This window comes from Populus alba, chromosome 16 (genome assembly GCF_005239225.2).
Source record: "Populus alba chromosome 16, ASM523922v2, whole genome shotgun sequence".
Lineage (NCBI taxonomy): Eukaryota > Viridiplantae > Streptophyta > Magnoliopsida > Malpighiales > Salicaceae > Populus > Populus alba.
The window spans coordinates 5,624,297-5,646,574 of NC_133299.1; the positions used below are offsets into that span (position 1 = coordinate 5,624,297).

The 22,278-nt window shown below is 32.8% G+C and overlaps 3 protein-coding genes across 21 annotated transcripts; all 3 read right to left on the reverse strand.

The window, feature by feature from the left end:
• Positions 1–186: 186 nt before the first annotated feature.
• Positions 187–2,669, reverse strand: LOC118051025 (probable protein kinase At2g41970). Its single transcript, XM_035061534.2, has 7 exons — positions 2,499–2,669; positions 2,001–2,257; positions 1,786–1,912; positions 1,434–1,707; positions 975–1,107; positions 807–893; positions 187–600 (listed from the first exon to the last, which is right to left on the reverse strand). Exons 1-7 carry the CDS (start codon positions 2,593–2,595, stop codon positions 475–477), a joined length of 1,101 nt encoding a protein of 366 aa, XP_034917425.1. The 5' UTR covers positions 2,596–2,669; the 3' UTR covers positions 187–474.
• A 2,226-nt stretch (positions 2,670–4,895) lies between these two features.
• LOC118050276 (E3 ubiquitin-protein ligase SINAT2-like) lies at positions 4,896–9,821 on the reverse strand. Of its 3 annotated transcripts, XM_035060588.1 has the most exons (5): positions 9,665–9,805; positions 9,027–9,103; positions 7,980–8,267; positions 6,199–6,585; positions 4,896–5,677 (listed from the first exon to the last, which is right to left on the reverse strand). In XM_035060588.1, exons 3-5 carry the CDS (start codon positions 8,184–8,186, stop codon positions 5,357–5,359), a joined length of 915 nt encoding a protein of 304 aa, XP_034916479.1. In that variant the 5' UTR covers positions 8,187–8,267; positions 9,027–9,103; positions 9,665–9,805; the 3' UTR covers positions 4,896–5,356. The 3 variants fall into 3 exon arrangements, with proteins under 3 accessions (XP_034916479.1, XP_034916471.1, XP_034916489.1); XM_035060580.2 differs by lacking the exon at positions 9,027–9,103 and having other exon boundaries at positions 9,665–9,821; XM_035060598.2 differs by lacking the exons at positions 9,027–9,103; positions 9,665–9,805 and adding an exon at positions 8,865–9,007.
• A 6,481-nt stretch (positions 9,822–16,302) lies between these two features.
• On the reverse strand, positions 16,303–21,999 carry LOC118050245 (uncharacterized). Of its 17 annotated transcripts, none has more exons than XR_004687848.2 (6): positions 21,738–21,999; positions 20,353–20,540; positions 20,125–20,165; positions 19,157–19,388; positions 17,015–17,042; positions 16,303–16,811 (listed from the first exon to the last, which is right to left on the reverse strand). XR_004687848.2 is itself a non-coding variant. In XM_073405118.1 (5 exons), exons 1-4 carry the CDS (start codon positions 21,847–21,849, stop codon positions 19,613–19,615), a joined length of 369 nt encoding a protein of 122 aa, XP_073261219.1. In that variant the 5' UTR covers positions 21,850–21,999; the 3' UTR covers positions 16,303–19,388; positions 19,567–19,612. The 17 variants fall into 17 exon arrangements, 5 of the variants coding, with proteins under 5 accessions (XP_073261219.1, XP_073261216.1, XP_034916424.1 ...); XR_004687847.2 differs by having other exon boundaries at positions 17,015–17,074; XR_004687846.2 differs by having other exon boundaries at positions 16,303–17,042.
• Positions 22,000–22,278: the final 279 nt, after the last annotated feature.

Consider the following 22,278-nt stretch of genomic DNA (forward strand, 5'->3'; position numbering starts at 1 on the left):
CGCGTGGTCAAGGGGGTTTCCCGGCGAGAGTTCGAATCTCTCAGGCGGTGTTGATGTGTTCATTTTTTTAACCCAATGGTGCCATTTTAGCTTTCTGGGACTTAATATGGTGCAAGTACGCGACAGAGAAAGGAAACGAAAAGGCAGAGTCTTGATAAATGGCAGCAGTCCAAGTTCAAATGAGAGTGGTAATAATTGATGGAGGGCAGCAGCCAGCCTCGACACCGAGCTGTTAATCTATTCAGAGTTTCTATTACAATTTTAGATCCTTCCAAAATCAAAAGAAGTTCTTCCCGTGAAACTCCACAGCAAAAAATAGTCGAACACTACTGATACATGATGGAAATCTTCTATCTTTGTCCAAGTAAAACTAATCATTATTTCAACTTGACAACGTCAATATCAAAGCCATTTTGGAAGGATTGAGAAGAGGTTTACATATCACGGAAGCCTGGTCCTGGAGTAATCTGTGACTTATGCCTGAGACTCTGGCCCTGCTGGTTTTGAGTTGAGAAGTGGCTGCAGAGCCTTGACAACAATTGTCATGTTTGGCCTAAAGTCCGCTTCATACTGAACACAAAGTGCTGCAACTGCTGCTAACTGATATACCGATTAAAAAAACACACATAAATGAGCAAAAAATACGAAGAAGAGAAGAAGATCAATTGCAGTTGCCTATTCCCAACATGCACTTTAACCTGTTCTTTTTCCCATCACAATCGCAACTAGAGCCTAGCTACAAATCTGGACTGCATGCTTGATAAATAAACTGTTGAGGAAAAGCAACCAGGGGCAGTAGTAAGAACCTTGGCAACTGCCTTTGGAGGGTAATCATTGTTTAGCTTGGGATCCACACATTGCTTCACTTTATCCTCACTCAGTCTTGGCGTTGCCTGCAGCAATTACATTTCTGCTAGGTATAGGCACAGATGAAAGCAAAGGGAAAGGAGGCGTGCTTATAAACTGAAACATACCCAGGTAACAAGACTCTGTTGCCCTTTGGGCATTGTATGGTCTACTGGCTTTCTTCCTGTCAGCAATTCTAGAAGAACAACTCCGAAACTGTAAACATCACTTTTCTGAGTTATCTGCCCGGTCATGGCATACCTGAAAACAAACCATGGATTAGAAATGAGGGTGCAAAAGAATCTTAGATAGTGCAATGCAAGACATCAAGGAAGATAGTAAAAATATTATTGCAGAAGTAAGAGTTACTACTACCTACTAGGCAAGCTAAAGAAGTTTAAGCAAGCTCTTAGCATCTTGAAAGCAATAGATATAGCAGAAACGATGCCCATTTTGGTTTAGGACACTTCACTACATTTAGACAGTCATTGCTTTGTTAATAGATGAGAGGGTGTATGTTGATGATTAGTAAGCCAAGACTGCAATTTCAGACAACAGGCTAGGATTAGAGAAGTTATGAGGCTTACTCTGGAGCATGGTAGCCAAATGTTCCCAAGACCCTAGTCGAATGCAGTCGAGCAGCAGTGTCAGAATTGGCATTGGACAGGTTGAAATCGGCAATTTTGGACAGGAAGTCATCGAAGAGGAGGACATTGCTTGATCTAATATCGCGATGAACTATAGAAGGCTGAACCTTTTCGTGCAGATACTCGAGGCCTTTTGCAGCACCATAAGCAATTTTAACTCTCTGGTTCCAATTCAGAACTGGACCTGGTGCAGCCCCTTCTACGCCCTTCCTCCCTGCACCATAAAAGTAACTAAATATGAATCAAATTGCAAGAAGAAAATGAAACTAAGAAACATCATAACTGGAATTACCATGTAATACATCATGTAAAGAACCCATCACTGCAAACTGATAAACCAAGATTCGGTTGTTTGCCTCCAAACAATACCCCGTCAACTCCACAAAGTGCTCATGTTTAAGTCTTGAAACGACAGACAGCTGCATGACCCCAGATGCAAACACTGAATCAAGATTTTGTGACCAGCACATTGTATTTTACTAGAAAGAAACTTTCCCGATATCGAACCTGTGCTTCAAAATCAGAATCTGGTTCTTGTGAACTGCTGGTGTCTAGCTTCTTAATTGCAGCAGGCATGCCATCTTTTAACTTGGCGTAAAAAACTCGCCCGTAAGAACCTTCTCCAATCAAAGCCTTGGTACCAAAGTTTCCTGTCATCCTATTTAACTCATCCAATGGTATTGATGGGATTTCAATGGGTAAGACCTTCTGTGGAGCTCCACTTCTGGCCTGATTGGCACCTCTTGGCTCTCCTCTCCCGCTGCCTACAATACACAGTAAGAATTAGTGTGTCAGAAACTCAAGAAAGAAGAAATCCAGGTAATTCTCGAGAAAACATTGACGGCTTGTTCTGCTTGGCTGCTATTCTATTTGGCATTTAACTAAACTCATTCTTCAGACAAGGAATTGCCAAAAATCTGGCATGCTATTATATCTCAATAATCGAGGCCAAGAATTCAAGAAAATTTAAAACCAAAATTGGAAACAAAGAATAGAATGAACTACCGCCGCCGCCATATATATTCGCTCCTTTAGGTGGGGCTGTGTATTGATGAGCCGGCGGGCCATGTGGTTCCTCCTCATTACCACCGCAACAGAACATATCAACTATTGGATTAATCTAATAAAAAACAATATCCTGCAATCCCAGAAAAACCAAACCGTATAAAAACATGTTATCATGAACACACCAAAAAGAAACAATAAAAGGTCCTTATTAGCGAGTCAAAACCCATAATTAAGAACTATCTTTTAGAATAAATTACACCTATTTTCATCCCTATTGAAATACTTCATCGAAAACAATGCCAGCTCCATAACATTAATGATGTTGTCAGAATTTAATACGTGTTTGAACTGTTAATCTACATGTTTCTCGACGTTAAAATCAAAAGGAAATGGTAAAATGGTCATCATTGAAACACACATACCTACAAGGCGGAGATCAAAGATGACTCGATAGAGGCCGTCAAGAAAAGAAGTAGAAATTGACAGACAGAGAGACAGAGGGAAAGAGATCTAAAGATGAAGAAAAATGAGGAAACAAAAGAGACAAAAAGAGATTAATTGTTGTTGATGTTGTTCTGTTTTTGGGACTGAGAGGCGCAAGGTTCCCTTTTGTGTCGCGGGAAATTCGGTTTAGGAAATAGTTCATCCGCTAGAACTAACCTACTTCTACGTACAGACGTGCCTTCACGTTTTGCATACATCTGCACGTCCTTTCCCATGCACTCTTTCTTTCTTAATTTTTAATTTAATGCTATTCATACGGTCCATCTTCAACTGATCATGATTCTTTTTTTCTTCATAACAAATGATGATCATCAATCATCTTCTTCTTGGGAGACCTCACATCAACGGGTCATGGTCCATACATTTGTAGACTTCCATGCATAATTGTCAAGTCTGACTGGGATTTACCTTGTAGACTTCCAGAATTCTTAGATTTATAGATGGATACAACTTGAGAATATTTTTATTGGTAAAATTTATATTAACTTATTAATAAAAATATTTTGTTGGTGTTTTTATTTGTATTTATTAATTTTCTGATAGTGATAAAAATATTGTATGTTAAAAAATATTATAAATCATATCTTAAAATCTTACTTAACAACTTAATTTTTTAGGTTGAGATGATTATTTGACATGATATTAGAGCTTTAGTGACCAAACAATCACGAGTTCTATTATTATCTTTATTTATTTGATAAAAATTAAACACGATGTAATATGAGTGTACAAGTTAAGCCCAAAAAACTTTTATTTAAGATGATGTGTTAGATAATAATATAAATCATTTATTGGAATCTCACCTAATAATTTAAATTTTTAGATTAAGATGGTCACTTTGGATAATTAGATCACAAGAGCATTTTTTTTCGAAAACAAAATAATTTTGGGGTTTTCTTAATTTTTTGAATTTTAATTTGTCCAAGTTTGGATCATGATTTACTAGGAATCCATCAAATTACGAGTCAACCCACTTATATTTCAACAACTCAGTGTCAAAATCAATTCAAATTAAAACCCAATTCGGGTTATGCTATAGATTACGGGATCAACTAGGGTTTAACACCATGCTTTATGCTTGCATGGTGGATACCTGCTACTGCCATGTTCTCAAATTCCCCTTGGTTAAGGTCATGGGTCAAGGACTTGACTTAATTTGGCCACGTTTGTTTCTTTTTATAATATGATTGTAACAACAAATTCTGCCTCGAACAAGCCGGAGCAGAAAAGATTGCAAGAGTATTCTCTTTTCTTTCTGGCTGCATAAAATAGTTGTTCTTCCATCCTTCTTTTAACACCTGAGATTTTGTTATCAACAGATTCGACCATTATCTTATTATTTTTTTCTGCCCTAGAAAAGTTGAGTGCTGATTCACATTCAAAGGAATTTATCTCCCTCCTGGTAACCAGGTTCTTAATTATACTTAAGATTAAGATGCAATGGTTTGAATCCATTAATGATTGATGAATATCCTAAATCTATTTCACCAAATGAAGAAAAAATGCAATTCAATTAATGCTGGAATCATGAAAACTTGGATAAATTATATTTAATAAGAAGATAGGTGCTTTGGTAAGCAGGAATGTTTAATTTTATCTTTATACCATGCTAATAATTTAAGCTAGTTATCTTTATAACTTGCTAATCTATTTGAAGTTAAATGCTGTTTTTTCAAACTAACTTTCACTCTTTCATGATAGTTACTTTTCAATGTATTTTTTATTTTAAAATATATTAAAATAATATTTTTTAAATTTTTTAAATTTATTTTTGATATCAAAACATCAAAACAATTTGATAATACCACAAAAATATTAATTTATAAAAAAAAATTCTTCAAAAACAAACATGTTATTAATTTTATGGAGTGACACTTAAAAAGGCCCAAGGAGTTCGAACTATGAATGCTAAAGATTAAAAAGAGAGGTGGTAAACCTTGCAGGTTTGCAGGTACAGTATCAATTGATATTAGTAAGGCATGCAAGGAGAGAGAGTTGATCTTTTCTTTCTTCTCACCTCAATGTGGGCATGAGGTACAACAACATACAAAATAGAATTCAGTACATTCAGTGGCATCCAAAATGTGTTAGACTTCACATGCATGAGCTGCACAGATCCCTCAGCCAGCAGATTTAACACCAAATATCCAGTTCTTACACTGTCTGCAGAAATCTGCTCCACACAAGCGCACTAACAAAATGGATGCCAAAGAACAATCTCGATCATAAACACCAAGACAACTGAAAACACCAATCCGAATACCAAAGCTTCATCTTTGGCGCATTGAGAAACCATGGCGTCCTCCTAAATTTTGTTAACTGTACAATAACCTTAGCATCAGCTTTCAATCTCATTCTTCTTTCCATACACGACCAGTAACCCTCAACTTCAGCTCTTTCCTATCCCCACCAGAGAAGTAGAGAGCCAAATTCCTTTGAATAATAAGCCCATCCTGGCTATCGCGAACTTTCCTGTGACTATCACGGATGCTCCTGGGAATTCCTTGCCATACCAGTTTTCGGCCATTGCCGCCAACTTCTAAGCTGTAACTGAATTTCTTTGCTTCATTATCATCACCCATAAACCTTAAGAAGGCCATATAGACAGGTGCCATGCCCAGTTGGAAAGCCTCAAAATGCAAGCAGAACTGTCTTCCAAAACAGTTAAATACCTGCAGAGGATCACAAAATTCAGACGCGGAGTGATTAGCACTGCCAGCAACACAACTAACAAGTAAACAAAGCATGATTAATGATTTTGAGAACAGCTTTCCAAGAAAAGTTTACTGTAACAGAAGATTATGATGCAACCATGTCAAAGCAGCATGTAAAACAGTGCATTTGCACTTCTAAATGCATCCACAGCCAGATAGACACAAGAACCCATGAGAAGAAAGAATAAACAACTGCTCCAAAACAACCCAGCAGGAAGCATGCATGAATTATATCAAAGTCTCTTTCATATTTTTTTTTTCCCGTTTCCTTTAAGGCATTTTTCTATTAAAGATTGAGTCCGCATCTAATCTCAACCCCTAGAAGAGAAAGGAAAATTAAGAAGTATGGCAGCATCTTACACATATGAAAATAAGTCTAGCATAATGCACAAGTGCATGCAATGACACACATACAGATGAAGAGCCCACAGAAAAAGTTAAGCAATCCAACTTTATCATGCAACATATTAGGAACTTACAGTAAGCATCCATGTGGCATTTTCAACTTCATGTGGATTTGATTTGACATAACGATGATTGAAGGTACACCCATCATGCACATCAACCTTGTGATCATCCTTGAGATGGGCAGCAAGGGCAGGGATGTCACCAGTGACAGAGCACTCAGACCCAGCATAAGGGCAGCTAAATGGACGAAATCGACAGTGTTGCTCATGCTTGAGCTTGCTGTAGTATGGGAAAACATCAAGACATCCTAAACTCTGGTATTTGCAGGGCAGCTCCAATGATTCTGCAACTTTCTCCAAAGCCAAGCACCGTATATTTCCAAGATCATAGCGGCAAGTAGGGCAACAGTTATGTACTCTAAGCTTGCAGGCTGAACATAGAGTGTGTCCATTTGGGCACTGTAACAACCAAGTCACACGAGGAGGGGGAGTTAAGAAAATTAGTTATAATATTAAGCAAGTTTAGAAGATATAAAACACAAATGAAAAGGAAAAGACTTTTGTTAAAAAAACCACCTCAACCTAATAGTTTAAGCTTTTAGATAAGGTTTTAAAATATGATTTAGATTACTCTTCAACACATCCCTTTAAGTAAGCCTTTTAGACTTGAAATTTGCACAAGCCCAAATTACCTTGTACTTATTTTCTATCAAATAGAATGGAGGTAGTAAGATTCACTCTCGTGACCGCTTGGTCAACAAGACCCGAACCATCTCAACCTAATAGCTTAAGTTTTTAGGTAAGATCCCAAGATATGATTTTATATTACTCTAACAACTTTAAGTTAATGATTTGAAACAATGAACTGAATCTCCAAACCTAATTGACCTAATAAGCAGCAACAAGTTATCCAGTAAACCACTCAAGAGGCATTTTTGTCCTAAAATATTCAATGAACCAAATGCAAGAGAATGATTCCCCCCCCCCCCTCACACACACACAAGTCTACAGCTGGCATCATTGATGTCGCTCTTTTCCCCAAACAGATTCAAAATCCCTTCTCAATTCCTTTTCCACCCCCCTAGTGCAAGCAACACTCTCACCCACAAGTTATTCTTCTCCAAAGACCTTGATGAGCATAGCTGTTTTTTTTACGTTCATGACCTAAATAGGACATGTAAAACAAATTGGTAGACTTCCACACTTTTGCAAGAAGACAAAACAGCAAAGAGTCTTCAAACAGAAGTTCACATATCTTTGGAATATTTGCAGTAAAGATTCAATCAGGATTGGTAATCAAGAGCGTATATGGCTCCAGAGGTAACATCCATTCTAGCATTTTCATAATGCCTGTATATAGTATTTACAACTTGTGCTAATAATATTACATTACAACACAAATAATGACCATATCCACAAATCTGTAATTTTATGAAATATACTTTATGTCAGTAATAACCCATAAACAGGATAACATAATTGATTAACTTCCAAATTTCCTTTAAGCATCAGTTCCCTAGCAGTATTCCACCTCCCCAGGTTCACTAAAATGAGTACTTGCCAGTCATTGACATGATAAATGCCTTATTATGGCAATCTACAATTAATCTATCTTAACTTTTTGAGATATCATAGGCAGTTTCCTTCACTATAACCTTGACAACTTGATATAAGTTTCAGCTATTCCACATGTTGAGAACCTGAATTACTCTCCTTCAAATATTTTTTTGGGAAGCAGTCTCAGGTGACATGTGATAGGTCAGAAACTACTAAAAAGAGCATGGAGTTTGCATGTTGCTTTTAAGGAAGCGACCAGATTAAAGGAGAAAAATCCATGATAATTAAGAACAAACCTGGTGAATTGGAGGATACATTAAATTTGTACAGACAGGACACTCAAGGAGTTCATGGACACCATTGTTTGAATAAACCCCGTGCTTTCCACTCAGAATAACAGTACCTTTTGTAGGTGCAATGTTATTTTCTGATTTTGGCGTTGCAATGTCACATTCTGCAACTAATTCAAGAACTTCTTTAAAAGCACTGCCCCCAGGAGCCATTGCTATTCCGAACTGGATAATGTTTTCCAATAACTAAAAAATGCAACACTTTCAACTCAGAAGGATTCACGCTCCATTGGCCTGTAAAAGAAATAAAAAATATATATATATTAATAGGGAAGCTCTATCTCATGCACAACATACCAAATGTATATTGTCTAAATTTGACCACTTCCAACGCAACAACTGAACATAACACTTTATTAGAAAGAAGTTACTGTGTTATTTGTTTTCAACTTAAACATGCTAGAAGGAATTTTGGCGGGTTTAGGGTTTCGGGGAATGTACAGTAGCCTATTGTACATGGAGACCACTGGCCAAGAACTAAATTCAGTGTGTGCAAATTCATGAGTGTTTTATTGAAGTTTGTTAATTGGTTTTCCAGTAGATTTCAGCTTAACATATAATTTTATTCTCAGCCCACCCCTTCAAAATCACATATGATTTGAGAAAGCAAAAGACGTTTCTTCTCATAAAAAAACTAAAAACATGCAATAAAAGCATAAATAAGACATGAAACACCATTTAGAAAACAGGGCTTTTCAAACTTGTTGCCCCGTTATGCTATCAACCATAAGACATCTTTGGTAGCCAGAAGAAAAGGGAATGAAGAAACTTAACAGTATAAAAAATACATGTTACAAGCTAAATAACTGACAGAGAACTGTGCAGAATAACCTGACTTGATGAACTATATGCAGTTAGAAGAAAGTTTCGAATTGCCGAAGACATAATGCTTCTACAGAAATTCATCCACCATCATCAATGTGACTGAATCTCTATTTTAAGCAATATACGTGAAAATGCTAAAACATGAATCAGGGTTTTGCAAGAAACAACCTTCCCCGCCATGTATCCATCAGAGCAATCAAAAGTTAGGTGACCAAAGAAAAGGACGTCAAAAATGAGCCTGAATTCTGCCAAAAAATGCCCATTTTACACGCAAACAATCAAAATATGAAACGAGAATAGCAAATAAAAACGAAACCCATTTCAAAACTTGGACCAATCAACCACTTTTATCAAATCAAGATTCGGACAATAAAATTACCTTTAATATTGAAAATACCCATCGGAACAATCACAAAATGAGACAAATAAAAATATGAAAGGAAAGAAACCTATTTTCCATATTAAACATACACATTCAATCTATATATCACCCAAAAAAAAAAAAATCTTCCCAGCCGACTTAATCTTAATCAGAGCCACCCAATCAAACACGAGCAACAATGAAACAAACCTCATTTTGAATTTCCAAAAATTAACCCAAAAGCAAAAACAAATACAACAAAAGATAGACCAAAACAAGAGATACCCAGTTGAGAATTTCCAAGCTCTTTGTTGTGTCTTTACATGTATAATCAAATTCAGACAAAACATCGAGACAATGAATTGGGAAGGAAAGCAAAAAAAAATTAAAAATTTAAAGAGAACAACAACAAAAACAAACTTGACACACGAGGACTCCGCATTACCCGGATTTGGAAAACGAGAAGAGGAGGAGGAGTCTTGTTTGCATCGGTGTTAGACCGTAAATGGTCTCTGTCTGGCTTGGTTTTGTCTATTTATAATGAGTTCTGAAGATAATTCAGCTAAGTTCTTTCTCAAGAAAATATAAATAATAATTGAGCTCCTTCAATATATATTGGTTTCGTAATATGGATAAGCGCATATTAGTCCCCATATTATATAGTTGCTGACAAATCAAACACCCATCGTTTTTTAGATTGTGACAACGGTGACAGTTCAAAATATTTTTTATTTAGAAATATATTTAAATAAAAAAATTTTAATTTTAAAAAATTATTTTTAACATCAATATATTAAAATAATCTGGAAACATAAAAAAATTTATTTTAAACAAAAACAAATTCAAAATTTTTAAGAATGTAATTTGCATCGCGTTCTCAAACACACCTTGAATAATATAACGCAATATTTTAAAATTTGATAGGTTGATCTATAACTTTGATAATTTATCATTTGATTTTAATAAAAATTAAAAGGAGAATTAACTTGATGTAAAATTAGACAACTCACCTTATTCATTATCTAAGATTTACCCTGAATTTATCTCAAGTCAACACATAAGTTGAATTTGATTTTAGCTCAAGTTTAAACATTTTAATTTCAAAAGCGCTGAATACTTTAAATTTAAAATTAGCTCAACATTTCAGCATCTCAAACATAATTATGGCTCGACTCTTAAATGTCTTGTTCTTTAATTCAAATCATTATAGAAACAATCCAAAATTTGTTTCAATTTTAACCTCAAATACCTGAAATATGGAGTTAGCCTCCTTCATCTAGCTTGACCTCCAAGTGTTCCCTAATCCACCTTTATAATAAGATTTTTAATGGTTTAATCTACCCATATATAATGAGATATTTCTCCTATTTAAATTTATATCTCTTATTAAGTCCATTATATCCTTGAATGTTTAGAAAGATTTTTAAGTTTAGAAACCGATTTGTTAAAGCCCACAAGCCTGAGGACTGATTTGTAGTCATTTTTAATATTTAACACTGTGGTAAAAGTCGTTGGTAGTTGACCAAAGATTCTACGCGCACGCAAGCTTTGAAATGTCTTATGTTACATTTATCTTGAGATCGGTTGGAGTTAGTCTCCGCGATAAGAACAGCCTCATTATGTCCTCTCCACGATGCTCCAACTTCCTTCTTGCAGACAACACCGTTACTATCTCCAATAGTTGCATTTAAAATTAATCTGATTTGACCGATCCAGAAAAATATAGTTAATTTTTTAAAAATATATATATATATATATATATATTAATTTTAAATTTTTTATTATTATTATTGATGGTTAACTTTCAAATCAGGTTTAATAACAATATGTTTTTTATTTATCATTTTAGTTTGAATTCAGGAAGTTTTGAATATATTACAAATATACTAAAAAGCCTATGTATTTCACGTAGAAGTTGACGGTGATCATAGTTTTTTTTTTTTCAATTTTCATCCTAGATTTTTTTTTAATTACAGCCTTTCATGTTCAATTTCTTGATCAATTTGTCAAGATTTGTTAAGGAAAGAGAAAATTTAACAAAGGGGACTAAAGTATAAAATAAAAAAAATCCTATGGTCAATCTCAATTTTCCTTGAAAAAAATACTTTTTTTGTCTACCTATATTCCATTCTCTATCTTTTCACTCCTTATAGGATTTGAAATTTTAGTTATTTTATTTTTCACTTAGGTACGAGAAAGAAGAGAAAGTCATCAAATAATAGCGACAAAAACAAAAGTTGTCAATTGATCACATTCTAACATTAAAAAAAATAATTTAGTGTCAATGAATTTCATTTGATAAACAAAGTCCAATTAAGATGTTTTTAAATCTTCATTTTGCCTAAAAAACAGATTGGGATTGAGAGAGAAGTTTTTTTCTTATTTGGTTTTGTATTTTTAGATTGTTTTCTAGAGTTTTCAAGGTTAATAAATTGTTTTTTAGGCTATAAAAGTGTTTATTAGATTTTTTTTTAGGTAAAAATGGGTCAAAATTTTGATTTTAGACCAAAAAAATACCTTCCTTGATTTTTCAGCAACCATTATTTCTTTTCAATTTGGATTTTTATTGAATTTTTATTGGCTTTTTTATTTTATAATTTTTTTCATTTAACATTTAGTTTATTTTAAATTGGTCTTCATAATTTATTTTGATTTGTTTTTTATAGGGTTATCGCAGTCTCTAGCAAATATCTAAATATTTGGTTGGTACTTAATTTTGCAAGCATTTATTTTTTATTAATTAAATAAAAATAATTTTATATAAAAAAAAGTTATTAAACTTAGAGGCGTGACTCAGATTGCAAGTTAACTTGGGTTGATTTGAAATTAAGTTTCATAATTTGTTTTGGTTTTTTTTTTTCTATGGGGTTATAGAGGCCTGAAACAAATATTCTAACATTTGGTTGGTGCTTGATTTCCCTAGCATCTATTTTTGTTAATATATAGTTACAAAAAGTTTTTTAAAAAAAAAAATATTAAGTCTAATGGAGTTTATGACCTAAGTCATGTGATTGATGGGTTAAACTACAAAACCTGAGTCAATCCAATCTATAAACATCTTTTAATTTAAAAAAAAAATATATAATCTTAATTTTTTTTAAAATTAAACTATTTTTTTTTCTAAACATCCCAGTTATTTTTTGATCTATCATGTTTGTTGAATCATATTAAAGCAACTCTTATATAGATTAATTTAAAATTTCAGCTAAGAAAATAAATCACGTTGAGATGTTATAAAATTGATCAACTGGATAAAGTTAAATGGTATTGTCAAATAATATTAAGAGGCTTATATAATTTTTTTTATATTAAAAATATTAGTCTGAATACATCGTATCTTATCTAATCTTAAACTAATCATTTTGGACTTATCTGAGTATGATTGTTACACTTAAGATCTAATCGGCAAAGAAATTTCAATGTAGGAAAATTAATCTAAAGATACTACACATCACTATGAAAAAGAAAATCACTATTTGATGAGCGCAATGGCCTACCATTCATGAATGTGTGAGGAACAAGCTACTAGTGATTATTAATGGAGCTTTTTTTTCAGCAAATTTGTTTTTCTTACTTTTTTCCTTCCCCGAGACAACTTTTATGTCGACTTTGTTAGAAAGATTGCGTGTTCACTGTAACAAGACTGTAACTGTTGTTGTCTCGACTCTCATGTTTGAGTCTTCCTTTGCATTTGACTTTCTATGCATTGACCCTTCCAAGTGAAAAAGAAGATGCATGGTATTACACACCGTTTGTCATTGCGTTCCAAACGATATTATATCTAAATTCAATTTTTTTTTTTTATTAAAATTAAGTTTGGTTTGTACTTTTTGAATCGTTTTGATGTGCTAATGTCAAAAATGATTTTTAAAAAATAAAAAAACATCATTGGCATGTATTTCGGCACGAAAAGCTATTTGAAAAGCAACCGCTATCACACTGCCAAACACGCTCTTAAACTAATATAAATTTTATTTTAAAATTTTATTTAATAATTTAAATTATTAAATTAAAATAGTTTTTTAATATAATATCAAAGTTTTAATGATCAAATAATTACGAGTCTAAATTTTATCATTTTTATTTATTTAATAAAATAAGGTGAACTTGTAAAAATTACAATTTTAAAGCACTTTCATTTAAAAAAATATATTAAATAATAATATAAATTATATTTTAAAATTTTATCTAATAACTTAAATTATTGGTTAAGTATATAGTTTGTAAAAGTATATTAAAAAATATCTTTTAACATAAAGAAAAACAGAGAACTTTCACATTGACAATATTGGTCCAACGTTCACCAACCATTGCTATTATCTACAGAAGATGCTCAGGTAGGTCCATAATTCAACATATTGCCGACTTATATTTCAACTGCTGACTTATATTATCATTTCACATACAAATTATAGATACTCGTGATGATCCAATATGGTTGTTAAAATAAAAATAAAAATTAGGTAATATATACTATTCATAAGCTATGGCACTGAAAACTACGTGCAAGCACTCATAATTGTTTTCTATATATATATAATTGCTATACATAATTGTAATGCTTATCCACAGCCAAACCATACCATGCATTCGTCAGCTAATTTATCTCATATCCCTCCGGAGCCTCCTGTGATAACATGATAAAGTTTATAAATTATTTCCAACTAAATCCTCTTGGAGCTAGTTTAGTTCAGTAATGTGATTGTGATTTTGTTTTATAAGTATTTTTTTTGTTTAAAATATATTAAAATAATATTATTTAATTTTTTGTTAAATTTATTTTTGATATTAACCCATTAAAATAATTTAAAAACATAAAAAATTAATATAATATTTTTCAAAACCAATTTTGAAATAAAAAAACAAACAGCATATATAAATAAGTTAATAAAATTTTTTTAACCAAAATAATGTAGATTATTTTTTTTAAATCAAATATTAAATTTTCTTGAGTTAACTTTTTATTCATCGCCCAGCTTTTAAGATCAGGTTAACCCTGAATTGAGTTTTATAAATGTAAATTTCACCTTTATGCATTCTCAGCTCGGTACACTCCAAACACCAGTTTCCAAAATTGCTGGCTAGCCTGGCATGATTTTATTTTGCCAATTCTAAAGCATCTTCTCCTCGTATGGTCGGCCATTTTCTGGTGGAAGCATCTTAACCAAGTCCTCCGAACTTGGTTAAGAGCGTGTTTGGTAGTGTAATAGTGATTGCTTTTCAAATAACTTTTCGTGCTGAAATACATGCCAATGATTTTTTTTTATTTTTTAAAAATCATTTTTGACATCAGCACATCAAAACGATTCAAAAGGTACAAACCGCACTCAATTTTAGTAAAAAAAAATTTAAAATTTTTTGAAACGCAGGTTGAACCGCGTTTTCAAACTGCCTCTCAAGCATCTTGTGTGTGTGAGAGAGAGAGAGAGTAAATTCAAATTTGTAGGATTATTTGATGGACGTGCATGCTTGCTGGATATTCATGTTAATATATATATATAGAGCTTATTATTTTGATCATTTTCTTTATGCCGGTTTCACTCTCCGAATCGAAGGGGTATTGATCTCCAAGCTAGCTTATTGAAACCGACTTGGTCTCACTACAACGTGAGAATGGAACAATCTCCTGATCTTGACAAAGTCAGACTATAGAAATATCAGACCATTTCGTGGTTCTTAGACCTTAATTGAACCTGGCCAAGATTCAAACCTGAGACAAAATGTCGGTCCATATTGATTTGAATTCATTAGTTGGATTCGTGTGCTTAATCCATGCCACCGGCTCCTTTTCCCATGTCGCTTGCTTTCAGAAACGACTAAAAAACATGGGTTGGGTTAGCTTATCGTATGAACAGCTAACTAAATTATTTTTTTATTTTTTTAATTATTTGGTTAAAAGCTTCTGTATGTGGTTAATTCGTGAAAATAACGAGGAGTTCGTGGGTTTGAGACAAAAATAAAAGTAAATATTTTTAGTTTGGGTTGATGTTTTTTTATATAAAAAGAAGTAATTAAACTAGGTTTTAAAAAAACTGAAACCAAACCAGTTTAAACCGAATAGTTTCAGTTATTTTAGAATAAAAACCAGTTTGACTCGGTTTTTTCAATTTGGCTCGGCTTTCTTTCAGTTTGGCTTAATTTCTTGTTTTTTGTTCAGTTCTATTTTTTTCCGTTTCAGACTTTTATATATATCCAGTTTATAATATAAAGTTTTTATTTTTTCCGGGCTTTTTTTTTTTAATTTCATCTTTTAATAAGGTTGTATTAAATTTTATCCTTCGGTATTAAACTAATGATAAATAAATTTGTGTTTTTTATCGTATAATAAAAACATTTGACTCTTTTTTTATTTTTTTATAATTTTATCCTTTGACATGAAATTTTTATTTTCTTCAAGTTTTTTATTCTTTTTTTAATTGATATTTTTTTGTAAAAATTTTATATTTTAATATGAATTTTTTATTTAATTTAATTTTGTAGTACTGTATTAATTTTTTTTAAACTTACCAAGGGAATAAGATTATATTAGAATAAGTCTCACACATTTTAATTTAAAACTCATACTAAAAATTATTGAGATATTGAGATATTTTAGATTTGAACTGTTGTATTGAATTTTATAATTATACTGAAAAGTTTTCAATTGTTTATATATTAATTTTTTTAGCACGGTCAATAAACCAGTAATCAGACAGGTTATGAGTATATTCTCCAAAATCAATCTCTCGGCATGGTCGATTAGTGGTTGGAAAGCATTTCAGCTGGAAATACCATAGTGAGTTCAAGGACAATCAAGATAACAGGTAAAAATATATTTTAAATCAAAATAAATATTTAATACGAGATTATTTTAATAAATATTAAGATAATAACATATTAGATTGTTCTGGGTTAATTCGGATTAACTTATCAATCCGCATAACAAGTTATAAGATTATGATAACTCCATAAATAATTATAAAGCTCAATTTTTATTAAAACTAAAATGCATGTTAAAGGATGAAACTGAAAAAAATTAATTAAAAAAAAATTAAAAAATTATCCAAGTTAACCTGAGTTAACATATCAAACCTACAACCTGGATAACGAGATTAAAATAACTCAATAAAAAACAAATCAAAACAAATTATAAAACACAATTCTTAATAATATACCCCTCCACACAATCATTGTTCATTAAAAGAAATACCTTACAGTTATAGAAATCATGTTAGATTATAAAATCATGTACGTTCAACTAAAGTTTAATCTGAATTAGCTTACCTGCAAACTTGTTCCTCATAAAAGATAATCCAATAGAAAAAAAGAATGAATAAAACAATAGAGCTCATATAAAAATAAACAAAAACGATTAAAACAAGATGAAAAGGTAAGTAAAATATTAGTTGATGGAGTTCATACCAAAACTTCAACCCTGCATTGCATAATAGTGAGGAGCAAGCTCAGTCAACCACAAATAATCAATTCTAGTTGTGCTGCGAATGTACTTCTGACTTGTTTGGACTAGTTCATCAAAAATTAGACACTCCACCTTTGACCGGTGCAACACAGAAGTGGGGTGGATCTGCACTACTTGAACACTTGCTAAAGCCCTGCCATTCATTTCAGCTAACTTGAGGGTCTTGATGTCGGAGAACGGAAAGCGAGATATAACATGAAAAGGGATTTCAAGAGAAGATGGATGCCATGACGAACTCGCCAAAGACTTGTTAACAAGGGAGAATAATAGAAAAACGAAAGAATCCTGAAGGAAAATGCAAATGGATGTCTGAGCTTATATAGAGAGATATAATACCTGTATGTTCCCTCGGGTTGCTTCAAAGCTGCATCAAGGAAAAATGAAGCAGCAAGGCATCTACAGAATTAATATGAAAATTAAACAATGATAAAAATAATTATCAAGGTTGAGGATCCATTAATATTTTTAGAAATAAATATAGTATAAATTTCTTTTATTACTTAACTGGAAACCACACATAAAAAAGATTACAATTGGATTATTTATCCTTAAGAGTTTATTATAAATTTTTAACACGATCATATTAATTATTTTATTTTAATAATAACATACTTTTAAATATTATCAGAAATTCATGATGCTAATAACAAATCAAGTTCCTCTCAAAACAACGATATCGACCGATGACTATGAAGGATCAAGTATTTATTGTACCAAGTGTTATACAACACAAATCAAGATTAATCATTTAACAAGTAAGGTAATAAGAATTAGTAAGATAAAAAAAAATATGACATATTAATAACAAACTTTGTTGAATATAAACATTGAAGTTCATGTTGAATTTATATTATACATATTTTAACACCATTAGTGAAACCTTTTCACCTTGACAATATTAACTTAGCTAAACATTATGAATAAGAAAAATATAATTAAATAAGATGAGAACATAAATATAATATAAATTAACTAAAAGTAGTAAAGAAAATGAAAAGCATAAATAAGATATTAATGAAAATAAAACTTGAATATTAAAAAGAAAAAAAGCAAGAAAATGATCTTGATCTGAAAAACAAGATGCCTAAATGAATGGCAAATGCCTCTTTTTATAGGTTAAAATTCAGAACTATTCATTTGATAATTAATGTAGCGGCCAACTATTGATTTAGTAGACTTGGTGGACAACAACACTCAAGCATTTTGGCTAGATGAAATGACATTAATGCAATCAGAATTTGGCAAAGTGTTCTTCATGAAAGTTGTTGTCAATCATCTCCTCTTTCCACCCACAACATTTTAGAGCACTACTCAATATTTTAGCCATATTTATGCTCTGAAATGTTGTGGGTGGAAAGTGGAGATGATTGCCAACAACTTTCATGAAGAACACTTCGTCAAATTCTAATTGCATCAATATCATTTCATCCAACCAAAATGCTTAAGTATTGTTGTCCACCAAGTCCACTAAATCAATAATTGACCATTACATCAATAATCAATTACCAAATGAATAGTTCTGAATTTTAGCCTATAAAAGGAGGATTTGTCATTTATTTAGGCATCTTAATTTTGAAATTAAGATCATTTTCTTGCTTTCTCTCTTTGTAATATTCAAGTTTTATTTTATGTTTTATTTTCATTAATCTCTTGTTTATGCTTTTCATTTCCTTTACTACTCTTAATTAACTTATATCATATTTATATTCTCATCTTTTATTTATATTTTCTTATTCATAATGTTTTTATTATTCATAATTTATAGGTACTGTAATGAGATGACAGGTGCAAGGAGAAGAAGATTTCCCATATGAAGCTCAAAGCAGAGACTGTGTGAAAAGTCCATGTTGAGTTCATCCCCACTTAACAATTCAGCACACATAATTGGGCAAATGTGTGCGACTTCTTCTTCTTCTTCTTCATCTTCATCGACCACAGTGATGACCTTTAGATGCCTTCTCATCGGGTAATCTCTTTTGTTAATTCACCTTCATCACTTTCGGTTCAACTCTCAACCTCACTCTTTTCTCTCTTTGCAGTGTTGCAATGGCAGCCACTACTTGCTACTCTTGGCAGCCCACTCTCTCCTATATTTCTCACATCTTTCTATGCACTCTCTCTCTCTCATTTTGCTCTTTAAATGGTGTCTTTATTTATAGGCTTCAATGGTAAGCTCTTCCAGCACATTTATCAACATTTATGCGACAAGAAAGCTATAAAACATGGCACCAATTATGCCATAGCATGTGCTTCCACTTTGTACCAAGTGGGTGATGAGTTGTTCCACCTGTACAAAGTGGAAGTGGAGTATTTGCCACAACATTGGCAATTTCCTAACATGCCAGACAATGACAAGAACAAAGTTATTGTTGGATGCCATGGTGAAATAACTTAGCATTTGACTTGGTACAAATGAGGAACTTTGTCCAGTCACTATTCATCTTAGAAGCATATAACAAGCAATTGATAAGCACATACCTCTTCTGACATCTCACGAGGATTATAAAAAATAAATTCCACAGAGAGCATTGAAACAGCTATCAACATTTCTTCCAAGCAGTTGAACTAACTAGCAAGGATGAGAGCTTTGGAATAAACAGGGTCTAAGGGAAGCCGAGCCATTTGATGCCCAACAGGATCCGACAACTTACAGTCATCTGTCAAAGCACCCAGCAGAAACAACTCCTCCAACGATTCTTGAATAGCTGCCCTGTTATATTCAGCAACAAAGGATTACTGATCTGTTTAAAAAATGGAGGTCCCTTGAGACAGTACAGAGGAAACAACTCTGTTCAACCAGACAGCTTCAGTAATTACAAGCCAGGTAAACATCAATAAATAAGGTCATCTACCACGGGCATGAACCAAACAAGAATATTATCTCTTACCCTCACTATACACAAATAGATGGCCAGCCAGCCTGGATTAACCCAATTATAACATCCAACATTCAGCATCTGAACCAGCAAAACAATCAATTTGTTAAGTTTCTAACATCATAAAAATGTTAGGTATATTCCCAAATGGTTATTTATAATATACAATACAAATCAATAGGTAACTTGACCTCAGGCTCTACCAGTAAATATGGGCTGAATTCAAGTTCAACTGAAGGAGACTTGAAGATGCAACATACACCAGAAGAAGCCCCTAAGAGGAGGCTGAAGGGGATGGCATGAGAAAGTGGCTGAACTAAATCTTTATGGAAAGAAAGACATGGCCATAGTCAAGCAGAAAAACATGTAGGGAATTTCCATCTAGGTTAAAATCTTAACGATGGTAACTAATCTACAATCATCTGCTACTAGCAACACAAATGCAGAACGAGAATGGTGCACAAATGAAGATATTTCGAGATCGGAAGTCAAATTGAATCCTCTTTATTTTCTCTAATTTGCTAACCTGAAAACAAACTCATAACAAAAAAACAGGCTTAAAGAGAGGACCTGGAAATAGCATCGGCGGCGCTGTGAGGTTGATTGGAGAGCTTGAGAACAATTTAAGAGAACAAAAAGAGTATCGAGTGATTAATGGAAAACAATCAAAGCGAAACAAATGGCTTCAGTGTGACTGAGTTTACATGAATAGTGCTGTTATTGCATGCCGAGGAGTTATTAAAGTCAATAAACAAGCTACATAGGTAAACTATAAAATTTTCGTTACACAAACCTTACTTCTAAAGTTGAAGCAGAAGACACTGAACCATCCAAGCCTGGCCTGCCGATCAGGCTCGAATCATTGTAGAAGTTATGAAGCAGCTCTGGAGACTTGGATAAGGTATTGTAGTATTGCTCTGCAAAGGCAATCCCCACCACTCCAGGATTAAGTTTGACGGTAGATTCATCCACCTGTGTTGCCATCTCTGCGGAAATAAAATGAACATCTTGTTAATAAGAGGGTGCTGATTTCTATAGTTTTGTTGTTTCTAATAGCAGGGTTTACACACTATCACTATCTTTTTTTTAGACACTATTTATGTAATGGGATGAGAGAAGTAACTGTAGGTTGTGATGATAACTACTGCTACTTACAAAGACTAACTCATACGAACATATGAACACGGCACTTCAACAATAGCCCAACGATCAGAAAATGAATTGTGCTCACAGATTCCAATTAACAGTTGTTGCTAATACTTTTTTTTTCCATCCAATTTCCAGGAACTGTCTTAAATATGCTGTCACAATGCACAAGAAGCTGAGAACAAAAGGGGACACTCCTTATTTTGGAATTAAGATAAATGATACCACCTATATCACCAAGATTGACCAGATGATGTAGGGACCCAAATGCTCATTGGAGTACTTATGCTGACAATGAGATGGGCTACTTGGTCATGTGAAAACGATGCATTTCTTGCTAAAGAAGTCCTGTTTTGGGTAAAGAAAGAATGATCTCAAATTGTCATTTTTATTTAGACAATAAACTTTGGGATATTCACTAGTGAAGAAATATTTTCGAATTATTTAGGGAGAAACACAGAGTGAGCTACAATTTCTTAGGCGTGCGTAAATTCAGCAACAAACTACTATCTGCTTCGACTTCCAAGAATAAGTGTTTACAACGTCAAGAAAGACGATAAAGAAATTGTAGAGTAAGTCATCAAATCTGAAGCATGCCCCCTAAACACTGATGCAAGGTTTACCACACTCACTCAGCATCACATCAAAAAGCTTTCTAGCTTCATCACTTAGTCAATGCAGAAGATATCCATCCATCATGTAGCAATATTTAATACACAACCCAATATTCTCAATCTTTAGGTTCATTTTATGATTAGGTTAGATACCTTATTGCCACCATATCATCCACTAATTCCATATCTTGGTTATATTTTTACTCTTCACCAACTGATCAACTTGCAAATTGATTTTCAAACTAAATAATCCAAAGTTCACATAACATGCGAGAAACACACATTATCCGTCAAGATATGAAGGGTACAAATAATATGATTCCTACCAGTTCCATTTGTTCGAACAAAAGTAACACGATCTCGTGCTTTTTCAACCTCATACTAGCATAATAAACTCGACGATAGAAGGCCGAGGATTCCTGCCAGGCATGTGACTGGAGCAAACTAAGGCACCATCAATGATACAGAAGGAGACCATGCTACAGCTACAACTGTGAGTACAGGTGTTAAAGGGAGAAAAGAAGGCCATGCCCATTTGATGTTGAATTAAATTAGGTGTTTTTAGTAAGGAAAACACTTGGCTCGTGTCAGTGCCGCCGCCATCACCGAGATCTTTCTTTCTGGCTGATGCCTAGTGTTTTTGCAAGAAAAGACATTTAAAGGAAGCATACCGCGTGTGTGAGAGATACCATGTTAAATTCTAGTATCTAAAAATAAAAAAAAAAATTACCTTTTAACTGGGCCGATGCCCGGGCTTCACAACCACGGGTTTGTTTTATTTTTTTATTAAAATATTCAGATATCACAAGTTTATTTTGAAAAATAAATAAATTTAATAGTTAATAACTTAATGTTATAATTTCGATCAATTAAATAAATTAGTTTTAAAAAATATATATTATTAATTTAAATTAAAAAATAAAATTATAAATAATAAATTATTTATTTATTTTTTAAAAATTAT